Raw genomic sequence first — 21,368 nt, 5'->3', positions numbered from 1 at the left:
AACTTTTTGTGCAAGATTTTATTTTATATTCTTTTAAAGATCAGATAAACTTTCACCATTTTATTTAAACTGAAATGCTTGTTTCAGTGAATAGTTCTACATTTTATTCAAACTTTTTTGTGTGAGGTTTTACTTTATATTCTTTCACAGAACAGATAAACGTCCACCATTTTATTTAAACTGAAATGCTTGGTTCAGTGAATAGTTCTACATTTATTTTACACTTTTTGTGTGAGGTTTTATTTTATATTCTTTTACAGAACAGATAAACTTCCACCATTTTTTCTTATAGCTTTCACGGCTGACCCATTTATACATGCTGCTGCTCAGGAATGCAGGGGCGGTGACCAAAACACCAACTTCAAACGATCAAACTAACTGTCACCATCAAAGCCATTACATCTCAAACTAACTGTTACCATCAAAGCCAATACATCTCAAACTAACTGTCACATCACTTTGTAACTAACATCAAAGCTTATGTTAACATCAAAGGCCAATACCTCCCCTTTTCTTGATCAAACGAACTTCAAACGATCAAACTAACTGTCACACATCCATCATTTTGACAGAAAGTTTAACCGGAAGGGTCGGAACTAGGTCAAAGGTAACAGGAAGGGGCGGAAACTAGGTCAAACTATGCAACCAGGACGTTCCCTTTACTGGAATGTGGATCTATTGTCAAAAACTCCTTAGTGCACGATAGCTAAATCCTCACTGATACAGTATTGCTGGAACTAAACATAGTTTAAATCTACTATCTGCAGATGTTTAATTATCTCTGTAGCTGTCTGAAATGTTGTGTCAAACAGTTTCAGATCATGTCTCTCTCCATACTGAAGTGTGAGCTCTCTCATGGCAAAGATAAAATAAGCTTTTAGGGAAGTTGCTATTTATAGATGATAAATGCTCTGATCCCTTATGGGGCTCATCTACCTCCTGATTTTTTTCGCTGTAAACTAATTTTCTTTTTCTTGTAGCACATTGCCAACTGATAATGTATGCTTTCATCAGCATTTCAATTCACTTGTCTAGAGCCTTGATCCCTGAAGAATATTTCGACGTATCTCATGACATGTGGATGTTCTGTCTCAACCAACTTCTCAGATTCATTCATCAACTTCTTGGAACATAACAAAAGTGTAAGTCCAAGAAGAACTCTCAGAGCATCATGTTCTGGGTTGTCGTCAATGGCCAGTCTCAGCTGTTTGATCGCAGGTGAATCCACAGTGCAAAATGTACCAGTTTAAGAATGATACAGAGCTTTGGCATAGCCAGCGTTCCACTAGCTATTTTCTGGTTCCAGTTCCATGGCCTTCTAGAAAACCTCTATGGCCCAATCATAATATTTGTGAGAAAATTTAAGACAGGCCAATCTTTTCTCCCCCAGCACCTCTGGAACCAGACTCGGTTGGAAATGTTTCATTAATCTTTTGAAGCTTCATCAGGTAACTTTCACACTCTGTGTAGTTCTTCATGTGGTACAGTAGTTTATCCAGGCTAAATTTCCATAGGTGACAATGAGTCTTGTCACAGTTCTCTAAAAGGTTTTCTTTGATGAGTGTCTTAGAGCTCAACAGGTGTTTAAGTGCTTCTTCTTTGAGTCCAAGAAGGAATCGGACATATCCCATAGAGAATTGTGCTCATGCAGCACCTTCCTCACTCCCTAAATCCTTGTTCACAAGTCTGGTGAGGAGGTTAGTTAAGTCTACATTGTCTTTAAGGTTCCAACTGAAATGACACTCCAGCTGATCTAAATCCATTTTATACTGTCCTAAATTGAACTGACAAGATAAAATAAATTAGATAACTAAATAAAGTTTATTTATATAGCACATGTCATACACAATGGTAATTCAAAGTGCTTTACATAGAAGAAATTAAAATAATCAAAAGAAATAAGAATCATTAAAACAGTTCGAATTAAAAAGAAATTAAAATACAGTACAAACAGTCGGACGAACAGTGGCACAGTGCTCATTCATTAAATGCACAGCTAAACAGATGTGTTTTGAGTCTGGATTTGAATGTGACTGTAGGAACACATTTGATCTCTTCTGGAAGCTTGTTCCAACTGCGGCTGGCATAGTAGCTAAAAGCAGACTCACCATGCTTAGAGTGAACCCTTGGTATTTCTACTTGATGTGATCCTACAGATCTGAGTGATCTGTTGGGTTTATATTCAGTGAGCATATCTGCAATGTATTGAGGTCCTAGTGTCATGGTTACCAGCTAAGTCACCACCTTCTCACTACATTTCCCATCATCCTCCCTGACCCTCACCTGCATGCACTTTCCGATCACAGAGATCGCTAATCACTCGCACATGCATGTCATCCGATCAGCACAGGCAGCATAAAAGCACTCACCTTACACAGTCACTTTGTCTGGTCTTGTTCATGAGTAAAGACTCACTTACCTGTCTGCACCTGCCTCTTATGAAGTGTCTGTTCGTCTCCTGTCACTACAAGTCTCCATCGTCCGTTTATTCATCCAGTTACTAATCACCTCTCTTCCAACGTTGGTTTGTGCTCCTGCCATCTACCTCATTATCATCTGCGATCTCCTCAATCATCTATAACAGCAAGAACTGTCACTATCTCCGTCCATCATTATTCAAAGACATTCACCATTTTCGTCACCCACTGGTACTCACCACTACTTGTTTCAATAAACCGGTTTGTCACTCATATCCTTTGTCTTGAATCTCTGCTCCTTAAAACCTAGCCCATTGAATGTTTTATATACCAGTTATAATACTTTAAACTCAATCCTAAATGTAACAGGGAGTCAATGGGGCTATATTCGTTAGGCGATAGGGCTAAGTAGCTGTGGTAAGCAATTTGGTTCTTTTTCATTTTTTGGCTCAGTGGGAGCATAAACAAGTTGAATAGGAGTGGCGCAAGAATTGAGCCTTGAGGGACTCCGCATGTCATGGATGTCAGTCGCAAATGCAATATAAGTAGCTTTAGATAAAAGCGTCTGCCAAATGCATAAATGGATGTCCATTCAGATTTATGGTATCTTGTACTCACATAATAACTTCTCCTCCTCCTAAGTATGACCTAAACCATTTTAGAACTATCCCAGAAAGCCCGACCCAGTTTTCCAGCCTGTCAAGAAGTATGTTATGATCGACAGTGTCAAATGCAGCACTGAGGTCGAGTAGTACCATCACTGATAATCTGCCTGTATCAGTATTTAAATAAATATCGCTTATTATCTTTATGAGCGCTGTCTCTGTGCTGTGATGCGGTCAGAAACCAGAATTGAAATTGTCAAAGTAACTGTCACAGGTCGGGGCGGGCCGAATCAGACTGCACCCACCCCTGCACTTACCCGTAGCACCCTTGGGGATTCGGACAGAGGCCAGGGAAGGAGGAAAGACAACAAGACTTCAAATAAAACGGTATTTTATTGAATATAAAATTGAATAAAGAAATTAAAATGGTGAGTCTTCTGTGCAGGGTCGTTCCGTTCGGCGGACCCGCCGAAGGCCCACTGGGCGCAATGTAAAGGAGTGGTCGGGGGGAGGCTGCTACAGGGCAATCCAGGTGCGCGTTTCAGGTATGTATTCCTCTTCTTCACAGTGAGAAGCAGACAGAGGACATACGGCTGGGGATTCAGGTAAGTGTACAGGCACGTAATCCTCTTCTTCACAGGTGTCAGACAGAGAACTTACGGCTGGAGGACTTCACTGCCAAGCAGTCAGGTGAGTGTACAGGCACGTAATCCTCTTCTTCTTCAGGTGACAGAGAACTTACGGCTGGAATGCTTTGCAGTGAAGCCGTCAGGTGAGTATACAGGCACGTAATCCTCTTCTTCAGGTGACAGACAGGGAACTTACAGCTGGAGAGCTTCACTGCAAAGCAGTCAGGTGAGTATACGGGCATGTAATCCTCTTCTTCACAGATGACAGACAGAGAACTTACGGCTGGAGAGCTTCACTACAAAGCAGTCAGGTGAGTATGCAGGCACGTAATCCTCTTCTTCACAGGTGACAGACAGAGTACTTACGGCTGAAGAGCTTCTCTACAAAGCAGACAGGTCTAATATACGGGCACTTAATCCTCTACTTCACAGGTGACAGAGAGAGAACTTACGGCTGGAGAGCTTCTCTCCAAAGCAGACAGGTGAATATACAGGCACGCAATCCTCTTCTTCACAGGGACAGACAGAGAACTTACGGCTAGAGAGCTTCACTGCAAAGCAGTCAGATGAGGATACGGGCACGTAATCCTCTTCTTCACAGGTGACAGACATAGAACTTACGACTGGAGAGCTTCTCTGCAAAGCAGACAGGTGAATATACGGGCACGCAATCCTCTTCTTCACAGGTGACAGACATAGAACTCACGGCTGGAGAGCTTCTCTGCACAGTAAACAGGTGAATATACAGGCACGCAATCCTCTTCTTTACAGGTGACAGACAGAAAACTCACGGCTGGAGAGCTTCACTACAAAGCAGTCGGTTAAGCATTCACCTTCGTGTCCCTCTTCACAATGAGCTGTCAGATATTACACTCAAATGTCTGTGGAGTACAACAGTGTTAGCCTCTTCTTATGTCTTTAGGATGTGATAGAAAACTCAGGTAAGTAATGGACATCCAGCGGGTTTAAGTTCACACTTCACACATCAAAACAGTGCATCACATCACTTCATCTCAGCACTCAGTGGGAAATACACATATAGAGGGCCGTCGCCCATTTTCTAACCTGACATTACATCAAGGAGTCCCGTAGACACGAGAGAGGAGGATGGAGATTGATTGGACTACTCACAGTCTCTCACTAGTGATGTGACATTTGAACCGAGGCGTCGGAGCTTGTGTCGAGAAAAAATGGGCGTGCCAGATGAAGCCGCGGTTCGAGGCTTGTGTTGTTGACGTGAAAATCACGTGACTAATGACAAACGAGGCCTCGGTTTGTGTGGATACGTCATCGGTTCGGTCTGAGCGTCGCTTTCGGATAAAGGGGGTTCGAAACTCGTGCCACCTTGTGGGTGTTATCAGGAGTAGTAGAAGCAGTTGTAGTAGTGTCAGAGACTCAGAGAACTCTCATTGTCATTGTCGTTATTGAGTCATATATGTTAGGGCTGTTTATTATTACATAGTCTATCAGGTTAGAATATAGAATATTGTTATTATTAATTATAGTAGCTATATTATAGTCTTATTATATTAATGAGATAAGATTATTAGGATTGCTTTGGATTTTTGGATCTGGACTGCTTTTTGTTTTGCATTGCAATTTTGGATTTGTTTGCTTTTTGTGACGCTTCCTTTTTCCTGGTATGGAGCTGGCAAGAAAGAGGAGATCCTCCCCTGTCTGGGCTCAACAGAAGCATAAGTATCCTCATTTATAGCAGCTGGCACTGGCATTTTTATGTTCCCCTACATCCTCTGTTCCTTGTGAAAGGATCTTTTCCAAGGCTGGAGAGGTTTTGTCCAAGAAGAGGAATCGTCTAAACCCCAACACACTTGAAAAATTCTGTTTCTCAATAAAAATCTATTGTAATCCTTCCTTCACCCACCCCAAACTGCAGTTTGCTCCTCTATATCCCCAGTCCCATAAGCATAACACTGCACTAAAACTAGTAACAGTTCACTGCACAAACCCCCCAGAAACAATTCTTAACTTTTTTCCACCCCAGACTATTATGTTGCAGTTTGCTTTATTACACTCCCTCCACCATAAGCACTGCACTCAACACAGAGTCACTTTTGTTGTTCATACTGTCACTATCCAAACAATTTATGAATAATTAATTAACTGTATGTGTGACAGTTGTCTCTGCACAAGTAAATTCAGACAGAGAAAGACAGGCTACATATTTTATACCCAGGCAATGGACAAATGTCTGCTCAAGTCTTTTTATTATTGCAAATGAAAGGTTACAGACATTAACAGTGAGAACAAAATAAATAAATAAATGACACAGAAGGGGGGGGGGGGGGGGGGGGGGTAACAGGGACATCATAAGTCTGCTCAGGTCATTGGTTCAGAATTAATTAATTTGTCTGCTATTTCTTTGCACAGTAGCTAGGTGTCACTAGTGAGCAATGCTGAATGAAGCTTCGAGTAATGAACCTTTGGGTGAAGCAATGGGCTGCGAGGTCTCAGTGGTTCAGGAAGCCTAATTTTGCCATCACGATCTCTCACAAACGATCTCACTGTCCAGCGACTCCCTCCTTCCGGTTGAATCAGCGTGCTCTTTCTCCCAAACCCACAGTGCGGCGCCCGTTTGCCGGCCCCACTTCCTCTTCTCCAACGCTCACGCTCTCCTTTTATCCTCCCCTAATGGCAACGTGTCCCAATCGCGGGGCTTCAATCCCCTCATGCACAGCTGCTGGCGATTTTAACTAATCACCCCATTTGCGGGGATTTTTCATAGACAGTAAAAGAAATGGACACAGCGTTGATTTCAACGGAGAGAGTTGAAGCCAAACATGGGCACTCACTTCCCGATAGCCAAGCGTTCTGCGCAGGCTCAAACTGAGCTTGATGACGTAGATGTCACGTGAGCAACCTGACTGACAGTTGTAAATCTTCTAGTAGCTGTGCCAAGGATATTTGAAGTGTATTAACAGTAGCATTATGAGCAGAACACATGGGTATGCAGTATGAACAATATAGACAGATATGTGCAGTTTAATAACAGTAACATTTTAAGAGTAGTGTGGGTGTGTGTGGTTGACCCTGTCAAAGCAGCCCCATGGACGTGGTTATAATAATTAATTTAATATAACATATTACGCTATATAATTACAATATGACATGATAAAAGAAGTGGCTAAAATCGACTTTAAAATAGCCTACTTTAGGATTGTAATCGTTTGAGTAGCCTATCTGCAGTTCTAGTAATTTTAGTTAGTTAGTTTAGTTTATTTTGAACATGTTTATGTATATATCCATTAGATTTAAATATTTGGCTAGTACACACACACACATAATACAATCAAACATAACAGATAAATACATGCATGTAGGCTACAGCACAATCTTCCAAAATTATTAAAAATGATTCAAATATAGGCACATATGCAAATTATTTTTTCCCTTCTTTTTCGTTTCCTTCTACATCAAACAGAATAATAACCCATCCAAAAAATACTTCTTAGTATGAGCCCAGGAACCATATAATAATGTCCCCTCGAGTCATTTTCGTATCCATTCAATATTACATGACCATATAATATTCCAATATATAAAGAATTGTGAGCTAGGTGTAAAATCATGTAGTTTTGGCTAATAAATCACGGTCACAAACACTTGAACAAAACCGTTTTTCTTTATTTCACGTTATGTAGGCATTTTGTACATATGGCTTCCGAACGGGATCACATTCATCTTCAAGCGTAGACGTGTAAATAAATAAAGGAACAACGTTAACCGCGATAGACATTGAGATGTTTTTTTTCTTCTTCCATTGCCTGTATAATTTCCTGATAATTAATTTCCCCATCCCCCGTAGGTGTAGTAGTAGATAAATAATTTAAAGTTAGTGGATAAATGTTACTTCATATGTATTCACTTGCCACATATCGAATTATTTCCAATTCCTCAAAAACGTTGTTTAAATATTTTGTTGCGTTGCTTTTATGGACTATCTATGCCATGGGCTGACTTTAGACAGTAAAAGACTGCCTGCGAAACTGTGCGAGCTTCTCCTCCTGTCTATACGGTAATGTCTCTATTGTGCGACATAAAGTCGCATGGTTATGACGCAATTTTTAGCCTATTTTTACAAGAATGGCTTCTACGGGGCCATAACGTTAGATACAAAGTAATGGAGCCTTTTATACATTGTCGTGTTTCTTTAGAAATAAATAATGGACAAATGGAGTCTTTGGACACCTCAGATGTAAAGTTATTCGCTGTCAAAGTGACGCCAAAATGAATGGGAGTCAATGGGATGCTAACAGCAGGTGATAGCCAGCTACAATGGCGGCCCCCGGAGGCAGCTTCAACTTCCGGCTGATGGATTACCCCCATAGACAGTAAAAGAAATGGACACAGCGACCCCGTTGATTTCAACGGAGAGAGTTGAAGCCGAACATGGGCACTCACTTCCTGATAGCCAAGCGTTCTGCGCAGGCTAAAAACTGAGCTTGATGACGTAGATGTCACGTGAGCAACCTGACTGACAGTTGTAAATCTTCTAGTAGCTGTGCCAAGACAAATCTGAATCACCCATAGACAGTCACCCAACGTTAATCGTGCACAGAGACGGTGAAGCGCGACCTGCAGCAACTTTTGGTAAGTATTCTGATTTATTATTTTGTCATTTTGCTTAATATTTATTTATTTAAAATTTAACGTCAGTACGCCTGCGAGACTGTGCGAGCTTCTCCTCCTGTCTATACGGTAATGTCTCTATTGTGCGACATGAAGTCGCGTGGTTATGACGCAATTTAGCCTATTTTTACAAGAATGGCTTCTACGGGGCCATAACGTAAGATACAAAGTAATGGAGCCTTTTATACATTGTCGTGTTTCTTTAGAAATAAATAATGGACAAATAAAGTCTTTGGACGCCTCAGATGTAAAGTCATTCGCTGTCAAAGTGACGCCAAAATGAATGGGAGTCAATGGGATGCTAACAGCAGGTGATAGCCAGCTACAATGGCGGCCCCCGGAGGCAGCTTCAACTTCCGCCTGATGGATTACCCCCTTGATTACCCCCTTGGGATTTTTGCGCTAACCCGGAACTAGCCTGGTGTTCCGTTGTTATGGGTCCGGCGGGAGGCAATCTCGGCGAACATTAGTTCCGCCTTGCAAGGGAAAAAGATGAAATTTCGTCACCCGGTGACATAACCATTTGAGTTTAATTTTCTTCAGCTGATTGAAGACAACTTTTTCAATGATCTTGCCTATAAAAGCAAGATTTGAGGTCGGTCTATAGTTGCTTAATATGGTCTTATCCAGATTGCTCTTTTTCAGGAGTGGCTTGACAACTGCAGTTTTCAGGGAGTTTGGAAAACTCCCAGAGAGAAGTGAGGCATTTACCACTTCTAGGAGATATGCTTCTAAACAGTTTAACACACTTTTGAAAAATGTGCTGCACTTTCTCTTCCAAAATTTTCCCATCAATTTCTTTGAAATCAGACATAGTAACTACTTTCTCAGGTTGTGGTCTGATCTGTCTGACCCCAGCGCAACTCAAGGATGTGCTGATCACTTTTCTGATATTATTGATTTTCTCAGAGAAGGAAGCAAACTCACTGCACTTGCTGTCTGAGAGCATTTCTCTTGGAATGTGACTTGGGGGGTTTGTCAGTCTCTCTACAGTAGCAAAAAGAGTGTGTGTGTTTAAGTTGCTGTTTATAATATTCGAGAAAAAACTCTGTCTAGCTTTAGTTCCATATTGAAAGCATGGAGGCTGTCTTTGTAGATGTTTTAATGGACTACAAGTTTTGTCTTTCCACACATGTGCTCTGCTTTTCTACATTGTCTTTTCATATTTTGAACTGCTATTGAATTTCTCCAAGGTGCTTTATGTCTGCCACTCTTCTTCCTAACTTTCACAGCAGCAATATAATCAATTACACTTTTAACTTTTGAGTTAAAAGAATCAAGGAGAAAATCAACAGAGTCAGCAGATATGCTTGGTGTTAAAGATATAGCCTTCATAAATAGTTCACTACACAGTAAAAATAAAAGGTGGCTGGAGGAACCTTTTGGGGTTCTTCACTTTGCCACACCGGCGGAACCGTCTGTAGATCCTCTAGGCACCCTTTAAAAAGGGGCAGTGTTCTCTGAGGAACCACAGGTTTCCTGAGGAACTCTTATATTAGGCACTGTGTAGAACCACTTTGGGTGCCTCAAGGAACCAATTTTATTTATTTATTTTATTTTATTTCATGTTGTTACTTTGGTTACCATTAAGTTCTAATATAATAAACAATTCTTATTTTGTATTTGGTTCAGTTTATTACATATTTTTCATCCATTTTAATACATACACTTCCATGCACTTGGCAAAAAAAGCTGGTGATAGACTAATATCGACCTTGATTTCCAAAGGAAATGCAAAATTTACTTTCATCAGAGAACATACTGTAACTTTGGACCACTCAGCAGCAGTCCAGTCCTTTTTCGTCTTTAGCCCAGGCGAGACGCTTCTGACGCTGTGTCTTGTTCAAGAGTGGCTTGACACAAGGAATGTGACAGCTTTAACCCATGTCTTGCAAACGTCTGTGCGTGGTGGTTCTTGAAGCACTGACTCCAGCTGCAGTCCACTCTTTGTGAATCTCCCCCACATTTTTGAATGGGTTTTGTTTCACAATCCTCTCCAGGGTGCAGTTATCCCTATTGATTGTACACTTTTTTCTACCACATATTTTCCTTCCCTTCGTCTCTATTAATGTGCTTGGACACAGAGCTCTATGAACAGCCAGCCTCTTTAGCAATGACCTTTTGTGTCTTGCCCTCCTTGTGCAAGATGTCAGTGGTTGTCTTTTGGACAGTTGTCAAGTCAGCAGTCTTCCCAATGATTGTGTAGCCTACAAAAATAGACTAAGGGGGCTTTCACACTGGCAGTTTAGTTCGGAACGGGGCACGGTTCGCATGAAAAATCGCTAATGTGAACCCTGTCATGGGACCCGGGTGCGCACTGGGGTACCGAACCCGAGACTACCTGGAGGAGGTGGTCTGAGTTCGGTTGCTCCCGAACCGTGCTGCGATTCGCGTGTATGTGAAAACTACACGGACTCGGGTGCGCACTTGTTCAGGAAGTAAAGTATCCTGCGCATGCGTTTTAGTCGACTATGATGTATTTAGTTAAATAAAACACACGTAAGGGATGAAGATTTACCCTGGATACGAGCTAGAGTGAGTCTGCAGTGTATTCGCGCATAGTGCGTGCAATCAGGGCAACAAATTAATGGAAATCCACTGTCTCCTCAAAAGAGTCCATTTGCAAGCAGCGGAAAAACAGCTTATGCGAAACACACACACACACACAGTTAACCTGGGTTGTTTACTCAGCTATGAATAATGGCACCAAATTAATAAAAAACACAATATATTGACCCGCGTCGTGTTTTCTATCATGCGCCGTGCACGTTTGCAATGACGTAAGATGCACGCAAACGCACCAGAGTTCGATAGAATCAAGTTGAGTGTGAAACCAGACCAACGCTGCGGGGGGCGCCGGGAACAAACGCGCTCGGGCTCGGACCGCAGCAAACGAGCCCAGTGGAAAAGCCCCCTAAGAGACCATTTAAAGGCCTTTGCAGGTTTTTTGAGTTAATTAGCTGATTAGAGTGTGGCACCAGGTGTCTTCAATATTGAACCTTTTCACAATATTCTAATTTTCTGATATACTGATTTTGGGGTTTTCATTAGTTGTCAGTTATAATCATCAAAATTAAAATGAATGAACACTTGAAATATATCAGTCTGTCTAATGAATGAATATAATATCCAAATTTAATTATTTGAAGGTAATTACTGAAATAAATCAACTTTTTGGTGATATTCTAATTATATGATCAGCACCTGTATACAATAGGCTATACAAGAAAATACATCTCAACAAAATGCATGGAAACACATATGTTCCGCATAATAAATCAATGTTAAAAATTACAATTTTGACTAATTAAAAATGTCCATCTTCACTTAACTTTAAAGCATTTGTGTTTCATTTTGCTCTATCAGATGCCAAAAACAAACAACAAATGGTGCTTACACTCATTGTGTTATAATTTTCCTGATAATTGTGATCCTAACCTTTATCTCTATACCGAAATCTCAGATAATTCAGCTATTTTGAATTATAAAATATTGAAGTCATTGATGCCGTGAGACTGGAGACTGTATTGTACTCTATGGCTTTTGAAAAACTTAAATGTGTGACTTGAATCAACAGTTCTCAAAAAATGGTTTTTTGGCACTGTTCTATTTACACAAATATTCTTTTTTAAAATAACACCCATATATTTATTTTACCACCAAAACACTATTGGATTGCGTTTCATTAACTTAACCTGTTTAGTTTTCCAGAATACTTAATTATCAATCGTTAAACTAATGTAAAGGGTTTCATTTCACGATTCAAAAAAAACCTGGAAGTGACGATTTCTCACATGTAATAAAGAAAACGCTTACTGCCTTCACGTGCTAATGGAAATGTAGTAATTCCCACTTCTGAAGTCGTGGTTATGAACTTATTGCGTTGAAGTGTGCGACTTCAAAGGGTGTTTGTGTGCAATTTTTAACTAGGAAACTCGTATTTACGATTAAGTTACATGTTAAGCGTTGCGTTCATATTCTGGGTTAATTGCTTATCTGCACGTATAGAGGGTTTTCACGTCATCATTCTGGAAGTCGGCCATTTTGGAGGCACTGAACGTAAACAATGCCACTGACTGAACTGAACGGACTTGCATATTTGGCTGATTATTGCTGCTGAAAAATGGTCGTGATTTTGGTCTGTACTAACCGGTCGCACCGGGAAAAAACATTGAGTTATATAGACTGGCAAAAGTTAAAGAGAAGAGTGCAAAAAATGGATGAAATAAGGCGTTTGTGATTGAGAGAGGCACAGCATTGGCTACATTCACACTGTCAGTCCAAATCCGATTATCTTTGTATAGGTCGAGCAGCAGACAACGGCACTCAGCTCAGAGTGCAGCCGGGCCCAGGACTCTGAAACACAACGTGCTGCCTTCCACAAGCAACAACTTCTGATATAAACAGGGAACTTCAGAACATTCTTATGAAACATAAGACTGCAAATCGACTCATCATTCATGTGGGGAAGAATGATATTCATAAAGAGCAGTCAGAACTCCTTAAAAAGGATTTCAATGAACTTTTGAAGGATTTGAAACACTTAAAAGACTGAAAGTTCAAACATTCATCAGTGGACCACTCCCAGCAAGAGGAACAAACAGGTTTTCACGGTTGCTTGGGCTTAATACATGGCTGCAAAAAACCTGCAATATAAAAGCAGTGAACTTCATTGACAACTTCAATCTTTTCTGGAGTCAGAGGCAACTATTTCAACAGGATGGCCACCACCCAAACAAACTTGGTTCAAGAGTGCTAAAGGACAATATCTACTTCTCCCTCCGTCATCTTTCTGCAGTGTGTGCCAATCCACTCAACCTGAATGGCACACACACACCTGGATACAGTATGAATGACCACAGGACTTCACTTCAGCACCTGAATGGACATGCGGTTGACACATCACACAAGGACAATGATAACACCACTCAGCTACAATAATATCTGTCTGCAGAGCCGCAGAGCCACAGTTTTACCCCAGCAGTTTCACACCAGCAGTTTTACCCCGCACATGCGCAGTTTCACACCAGCAGTTTTACCCCGCGCATGCGCAGTTTCACACCAGCAGTTTTACCCCGCGCATGCGCAGTTTCACCACAACAGTTTTACCCGCGCATGCGCTGTCTTATTGTTCAGTATTAAAACGATCTAATGGTTATTGTTACCAATTATTTTTGCTTATTAGTTATTTTTTGCTCATACTGTTGCTCGCAGGCCTTCAGGGTCCTTTACTGAAATAAAACAATGCTTGTGTCAGGAACACTTTAATCTTTTACGTTTTTCCTCCAAAAACGAACAGCCTGGCCTATATGTACACACTTAATTGTTCAATGCCTGGTATAACACACAAACTTCTGATTAGACATTCAAAGGCGAACTATTAGTCTAAGTCAATATATGTCGAATTATTCTTAAGTTAATTAAATCTGCCTGATGAAACAAATGACTTGAACACAAATTATTTACAATAATTTCAAATATTTTATTAATTTTGGAGACATTACCAAGAATACAATTTAATAATTCAATTTAATTACCAGACAGACATACTGATACAGACAGACACACTGATACGGACAGACACACTGATTCAGACAGACAGACAGACAGACAGACAGACAGACATACTGATTCTGACAGAGAGATGTACTGATTCAGACAGACACACTGATACAGACAGACATACTGATTCAGACAAACAGACAGACATACTGATACAGACAGACAGACATATTTTGATACACAGACAGACAGACATACTGATATACATACAGACATACTGATACAGACACTGATACAGACAGACAGACATACTGAGACAGACAGACAGATACAGACAGACATACTGATACAGACAGACAGACACCAAGTCTGTCACCAATAGGGAAAAAAAATTAAATGTCAGGGTTGTAAAATGATGACACTGTAACATTTTTGTTGTCCCTAACCTCTGACATGAAAAAGAGCATGTCCTCCCTGTTCTTAAATGTAAAATAGAATGGGGCCCTTATTTCATCATCCTCATCCAAAGTTGTGTCACAATGTGTACGCAGTCGAGCAAGGGCTTTCAGTGCATCTTCCTCCTCCATGCAGTCAATGCGTGGTGGCAAGTACTTGCTCTTCATCAGCTGGTGATTTTCCTTCAACCATTCAACACCTTTCCTGATGCTGCTCATCATATTGGCATTCTTTATGAAAAATATTTGAAAATTAACAGCAATCAACAATTTTATAGTTTCAAATAAATACAACTTGAAGTCTAAATATATACATTGCAGAACTCTACTAAATACCTCAAGATTGTGTGGTGGCGTGACCCCCTCCAGCGCTCCTACGCCATACTCAATTTCTCCTGGTCCATTCATCGGCTGTAGAAGAGCACAATGTGATGTAATGTATTTCAATTGTCCACAAGACTACAAAATGTATCATTTAATAAAATTTATAATTTCATGCATACGCAATGCAGAACCAAACAAAGAGTTGATATACTTCTAATTTACACATGAGAGAATTCAGGTATTTGTATCAATCCACTTTACAAAAACAAACAAAAATAACAAGGGTCAATGTCCCTGCCCTAATACAGGGTGTCCACCAGTTAAGACTTTTAAGCCCTTTTTAATACCGCATCATAAAACTACAACATTACATTTAGCAAGAACATACATTTAAAGTAGTACATGCCTGTAATGATCAGACTAGCTCTAGACCATTTGGCTTGGGGCACATGTGTGTTCAGGGGTCTTTTAGGGTCTTTCAAGGATCAACCCTGGATCAATGGGACTTACTTGGTGTGTGTTTTTAGAACCCAGCTGATCTCTGTGTCCCCTGAAAGTCTAAGTATAGAATATTGTCGACTGAAAATCGGATAAAAAAATAAATAAAAATACTTTGACAACAAAAGCTTACTTCACTGTCAGTGAGGCAAGATCCAACCGCCATGGCCTCCTCAGACCAGTGTGCAAGCCACCTTCCATGTCTGACAAAATACAAAAAGACAACAATGAGAACATAGCAGAATACAGCAGGTGGTTGTCTAGTCATCAATAGTCTGTGCTTCCAAGTGGAACACAGTATGGTTGTGAATTCAATCCCTGGGGCTGTCACCATTCTGTCCCTAAGCAAGGCACTTAGCAAAGCACTTAGACAGTCCTGAGCAAGGACTGTCCCTAAAGTTAGTTTACTAAAAGTCACTCTGGATAATAGTGTCTGCTAAATGACAAATAATAATAATTTGGTAAAAAAAAAAAAAAAGGCATAATCAGAAACCCTACCCTCCAAGAGCAAAATTCTCCATGAGAAGGCACCACCACCGCCTGATGACTGGAATGTCATGCTGAGAAAAAAGCAATACTTCAATGAATACTATGAATAAGATTAACAACAATAATATTAATATAATAAGACTTACAGCAGTGAAATCAACGGGTTCATTCAATACGATGTGTGGGGCATACTGAAACATTAATTTTGCAATATGTTATTTTTGATATAACAGACTGGATACAGACTGATAAAAGTCTGGTAACTTACCATAATCATGAAGACCCCACAGGATGTCATATCGAGTTGATGGGGGATATGCTGAAATGGCAAATTGCATTTTGAAAAGCAAGAAATCAAACAGGACGTTAAAGTGTTACGAAAATACGACAACAAAATACCCTTACCTTGTTTTTCATTATGATCCAACGGCCTGGTGCTATTGTCATAGAAAGTTTGCTGCAACATGAATATATGTTTTAAAAAAAAATATTTGTCCTACAGCACTGCTGAACTGATTGCAGTGAAGACAATTTAATAACTTATTATTGAGACCAACTGAACACATGCAAAGAACACTGAACAGCAAGCGAAAAGTATGCAGTACTGTGCAAGTTTTGGGCACTTTAGTTGTTCCACAAACATTTTGTTTTAGACAGTTTAATATATTTTTTTCATAAGTGCCTAAAACTTTTATGTACTTACCATACTGTAGAAAACACCAACCAATAAGCCAAACAAGCAAAACAAGAACTTTTGAACAGTGGAACGGGGAATGTTGAACGGCTGAACTCAAGCCAAATTTATGATGGGTATGTAAAACCTGAACAACGCCACATGTGAGCCATCGCCATAGCCATGGAGATTTTTTGAGCAAATAAAGTGCATCACTCTCTCTTTTCGCTTCAAGACCTGAGAAATACATAGTCTACAGACGTGTAATATTCCATTTCATGACATTTTCTTAGCCTCCAAAATAAAATGTTTCCCTGATAACTTGTTTAATAATTCCACGGTAAGTTAGTTGTGCAGTGCAGTCCACATAGTATTGCAATATTCATGTAATATTACAAATCAAAATAAACCTACACACAACACCCAGTGTCCTGTTTTCCACACGGGAAGGAGAATCATGTCCTTCGATGCTACATCAACCTATTGAGATAATATTGAAGAGAAAATGCATACAGAAAGTAGATAACAGTTTTTATATTAATGGGCACAAAATGCAATTGTGTTTAAGCATCAAAATGAAATAGCAAGAAAGTGCTCACTTACTGGGAGAGAAAAATGAGGATCTGCTTTTAAAGGGGGCATCCAGCTTGCTACTACATATGCATCAATGGCATGTACATCCTTTCCCTGACAATGAATCAATTCAATAATTGTTAGACCTGACACAGTAGTTAACATGCAAAATGCCCTGAGAGAGAGTAATCATTCATATCGATATACCTGATGTATTCCAATATCGCTCATCATTTGGAAACAGCAATTGGCAATCTGTATAATTGTATCAATTAAGGTTTTTGAGAATGTATGTGAAGCATTTCTTATGTGGCAGTAAACGTACTGTTTTACATAAAAACATAGAACTTACTGTTGCCTCAACTTCATGTTGATGTATACCCAATGATATGAAGTCAGAGCGTTTTAGTGTGGTTGTGCCAACATCCACTATTGGCTCATCTGGAGTCCTCATTGTGTCCAGGACATAATCAAGCTTGAAACAATGTTCAGATATTCTCAAATATTATTTATCAATGAATAAAATTGCAATAATTTATTTTGCTTTAATATTTTCTAAACATTCATACCAGTGCCTTCTGACCAGCATGTAAAGTGAACTTCCATGGTACTTTTGTAGTACAGATGTTTTCCAATGATGTCAGATATTTACATTCATCACCACATACCTGAAATGTTTCGGCTATACAGAAAACAAGATTAAGCACCAATCCAGGATATTTCAGGCAAACATCCATCTAATGCCACACTCACCAATTGAAATCGACATCTGTGTGGGGGGTTCTTCAGTAGGGATCTCAGTGGAAACTGCAGTTCCTGAAAAGACAAAAATTCACAAAATGTGACGTCATGCGCGTTCTCATCTACTTGGGCTTACATCTGTAGGCAGCCATTAGTAAGCAGCGGCAATCGCTAGCAGTAGTGTTTTAAAGGGACTCTGCGGACGGAAAGAAGCGACCAGCCTCCAGCACAATCCAGACACACACGGAAACCCCTCGTAAGTAAAAAAAAAAGAAGCCTTATCTAGTGCGGCCAACGAGCGTGCGCGTCGAGAATGAGCATGAGACTGGCTGCAGTCTCTTTAACGGCACCTGGTGTCAGTAACGGTTAGAAATTTCAGAACTTCTGCAATGCTCCTTTAAATTCTACACAGTATAATTATTCTTAACTAAAACAATGATCTGCTGCAAAGACATACATTTCACTGGTTAACATGGAATAGTTTGCTCACCCATCACAGCTTGGCCGTGGATGTTCATTGACACCTCAACTCCAAACGCCTTCAAACCTTGTGTTGTTTTTCTGTGCATTCATGTGGTGAACAATGTTCCTCATCAAGAATACATGGGTAGATGGCTGGCTCATGTTCAAGAAGTAATTGTTTTTTTTTAGTTTGGCAAAGAGCTCCTCTGCCACTTGACTATTAACTTTCCCAGCTAGCTGTGGGACCAGGGAAATTTTCCGCAGAAGGTCCCTGTTATCTTTTGTATTCGCCTCATGGAACTCGTCATACAAGCAATAATGCTCTGCTGAGCCAGTCACTGGATGACCTCCCCTGTCTGGGACTATTTTTGAGCTTTCCAGCCAATGTAAGGATACCTTCACCTTTCCTTGTTTTGCCAAGGCTATTGTTTCTTCAGAAGGTGCCAGTAAGCGACCTTCAAAGGGGCTAAAGGGGACTTTTTCAGGTTCCCTCAAGTTAGTGTGGGTGGCAAGTACACGCGCAAAGTCATATATAGCCACATTTGGCATGTGCCTCCATGACAGAAGGATATCAGCAAAGTCACGTGGACTCTCAGAACGAATGTTGTGCTTTATACTGTACACTATCCCACAGGGGCACAGGACGACTGCCCATCCTCCTGAGAAAATATGTGTTAATGCCACACAAAAAAAAAGGCCATAACCCATCACATTAAAGACATTATGTTTGTAAATAGGTTTTACATTGAAAATACCATCCATTTCTACCAGGTTAGAACTCCGATATGTAAAGTTAGGCTTTTGTACAATTTTCAAATAGCATAATAAAGTATGCACCATTCACCAACACTTCACGTTTCAATGAAAATGTGATTACCTGAGGCGGCCCAAATTTTCTGAAACACCTTATCGTAAGTGTGTCTTGATTTCATCTCACGGGAAATTCTGAGAAGAAGATCATTACGAGATCCTGTGGCATCTAAGCCACACTCTCTACATTGCTTTCGTATAACTCCCACCTAGTCAACAAAGTAAGACAAAGAACAGCATGTCAATGTAAAATAGTCCTGTTAGAAAAATATTAAATTAGGTAAGATTAATTTAAATTTACTCCATAATCCACCAAACTGTAAGTATGTTTTAAGTATGCTTTGTTGATTAAATACAGACATACCTTTTGTTTAGAAAGCTCATCTGTCAGGCGGTCCTCAGTGACTGTGATCTCTTGCACTTCAGCTACAGATTTCGGAGCCTGTACTTTAGCAAACTCTGTATTGAGTACAATATCTGACCTTGTGCGTGGACCAATCCATGGGGCCCAAAAGTGGTAAGTTGGTGGGACCAAAAATGGATTGTGTTTTGAACCTTCCAAGAATTCCAGAAAGAGTTATTTGTTAATACATCTTGGATTATTATGCAAATGGTATTGGTATCATAAGGCTCTTAGGCTGTAATTACTTTTTACAAATCCACGACCAATCATCTCCATAGCCAGTGATTCCCAAAACATGTCAATATCCACTTCCCCGTTGTAACTTACAGGAGGATCTTCCAGATCACTTACTTAAATAGTAAAGAAGAGAAACATCTTCTTTTTTTTTTTTACAAAAAAAGTTGACAACAGTTGCACCAGTACATTAAGCAGACATATTCTTACTTGACAAATGAAAGGCACCCTTTTTGTGCAAATCCATTATGACCACAGCAGGGTGATCACCACAGGTCACACAGGAATAGTTGTAGTTGTGGTCTGTGAGGGCCTCAAAGTGCAGATACGCATGAAGCACTGCATCCTTTGAGGGGAACTTAACTCCTGTGTTAAGCTGAAGGTAATCTACTGCTCTGCTGACTGCTGTATGGACCTTGGTTAGGGTAGGGTTAGGTTTAGGGTAGGGTTATTGTGTTATCTTAAACAATAGCTGAATTTTGCTATTTGTTTAGGTTTGTAAATGGGTCACAACAACAATTTTTTTTTGAAATGTGTTATAAATCAACATAGTGAATATTACAAGCATGGTGGGCTAAAGCCATGTGATTGCCGGGACCGGTGATGACGCTCAATCACGCACCGTTCTCGTGCCGCTCTCATGGCTCTCGTAAGCCATGCTTGTCACATTGATATCAAAAGACATTACCTGAAGTAGGTTTCTCAATGAGACACACAAGGGCAGGTCTAGCAATATGCGGTCACTGAAATTGTGCACACCATCTTTCCACTCTTGATTACGGTAACACAAGTCACAGACCGGGCAACGTTTGCAGTAAGTGGAAACATCTAGAGGTTGGATGATTCAACAGGAGATACATTAATTTTGTACTGAGAAATATGTTTACATATAAGGCACATTTGTTAGAGTGTGACATTGTAAAATCTGGTGTATAGAATTGTAACCTACCTTCAATAATGCCAAAGCTGGTGAGGATTCTCGCTTTGTCAGTGATGAGGGCCGGTTCACTGAGAGGCACATTCCCTGGACACCTCTGGCATATCATTTCCTCTGGAACCAGTTGTCTTGGGTACTGGAATTCTTTTGATGGGAGGCGTAAATGATCGGGCAACACAGCAGGTAGCTTCTTGTCTGTCAATATGTATTTCACCATATGGGTCAGGCCATCACCTTTTGGTGGATAAGATTGAATGGTCTCTCCCTCCTCTGGGCCCCCCAGACATTCATGCTTGTCTGTTTCACCAACTGAATCCATCACGTATTCTGTGCAACGGACTGTCCTAAACAACTCAGGCTGCTCTTGAAAAAAATGCCACTTGGCCACATAAATATGTGGACAGGAACGTCTCGTTTTGAACATGGGCAATGCCACGAGTTTAATTTGGTGTTGTACACCACCATAACTCGTCCAAGAACACTGTAATATGACACTGTGGGCTGAAATACAGATACAATTTTCTTGATTTGAGGAAATCCAATATTTAAGCTGACAGATAGAGGGACATTTTCATCTCTGGATAAGCTTTGTCGTGCAAGGCAACCCTTCCTTGTGTCTTCATTAATCCATTTGGTTTGCACCATCTTTGTCAGTGAATCCTCTCGTAGTGTGTTAGACTTAGCTGTGTTGGTACAGTAAGTGACTGACCTCAGATGTACACATCTATAGGCTGTCATGCCACTCCTCCACGCCAAATCCATGTTTATTTGACATTCCTGTGACTCACAGGACACACGATGATTTTCACCCCATGTTTTATTCTGAACATGAAGAGGGACACTGTGACCATGGAAAGTCTTTTGGACAGAATATATACCATTTACCTTATCAATACACTCACTCATGAGGTGGTGTTTGGAGTTCACGTCCAAAACCTGGTTGGTATGCTTACGGTCAATGTGCTTTCT

At 40.3% G+C, this 21,368-nt stretch overlaps 1 protein-coding gene and 1 pseudogene across 1 annotated transcript; both read right to left on the bottom strand.

Moving 5' to 3' along the window:
- Positions 1-737: 737 nt before the first annotated feature.
- LOC143710331 (antiviral innate immune response effector IFIT1-like) lies at positions 738-17,266 on the bottom strand (annotated as a pseudogene).
- LOC143710330 (HMG domain-containing protein 3-like) lies at positions 16,515-20,718 on the bottom strand. The gene is made up of 13 exons (XM_077201290.1): positions 20,412-20,718; positions 20,085-20,290; positions 19,673-19,877; positions 19,474-19,578; positions 19,190-19,380; positions 18,893-19,034; positions 18,044-18,674; positions 17,566-17,628; positions 17,382-17,494; positions 17,165-17,287; positions 17,020-17,067; positions 16,843-16,926; positions 16,515-16,719 (listed from the first exon to the last, which is right to left on the bottom strand). Exons 1-7 carry the CDS (start codon positions 20,716-20,718, stop codon positions 18,079-18,081), a joined length of 1,752 nt encoding a protein of 583 aa, XP_077057405.1. The 3' UTR covers positions 16,515-16,719; positions 16,843-16,926; positions 17,020-17,067; positions 17,165-17,287; positions 17,382-17,494; positions 17,566-17,628; positions 18,044-18,078.
- Positions 20,719-21,368: the final 650 nt, after the last annotated feature.

This window comes from Siphateles boraxobius, unplaced genomic scaffold (assembly GCF_051911475.1).
Source record: "Siphateles boraxobius isolate OS27281-9 unplaced genomic scaffold, OSU_SipBor_1 46, whole genome shotgun sequence".
NCBI classification, from domain to species: domain Eukaryota; kingdom Metazoa; phylum Chordata; class Actinopteri; order Cypriniformes; family Leuciscidae; genus Siphateles; species Siphateles boraxobius.
The sequence above is the reverse complement of the archived record's forward strand: the minus strand, read 5'-3'. Positions and strand labels throughout refer to the sequence as shown.

What these genes read in the sequence shown, in the direction of transcription:
- LOC143710330 (XM_077201290.1), bottom strand. Translation starts at nt 20,718, where the DNA reads ATGGATTCAGTTGGTGAAACAGACAAGCATGAATGTCTGGGGGGCCCA. An exon ending in ATGAGAGCGGCACGAGAACG is followed by an intron (nt 19,878 to 20,084) that starts GTGCGTGATTGA and finishes ACCCTAACCAAG; the next exon opens with GTCCATACAGCAGTCAGCAG. An exon ending in TGGTCGTGGATTTGTAAAAA is followed by an intron (nt 19,381 to 19,473) that starts GTAATTACAGCC and finishes AATTCTTGGAAG; the next exon opens with GTTCAAAACACAATCCATTT.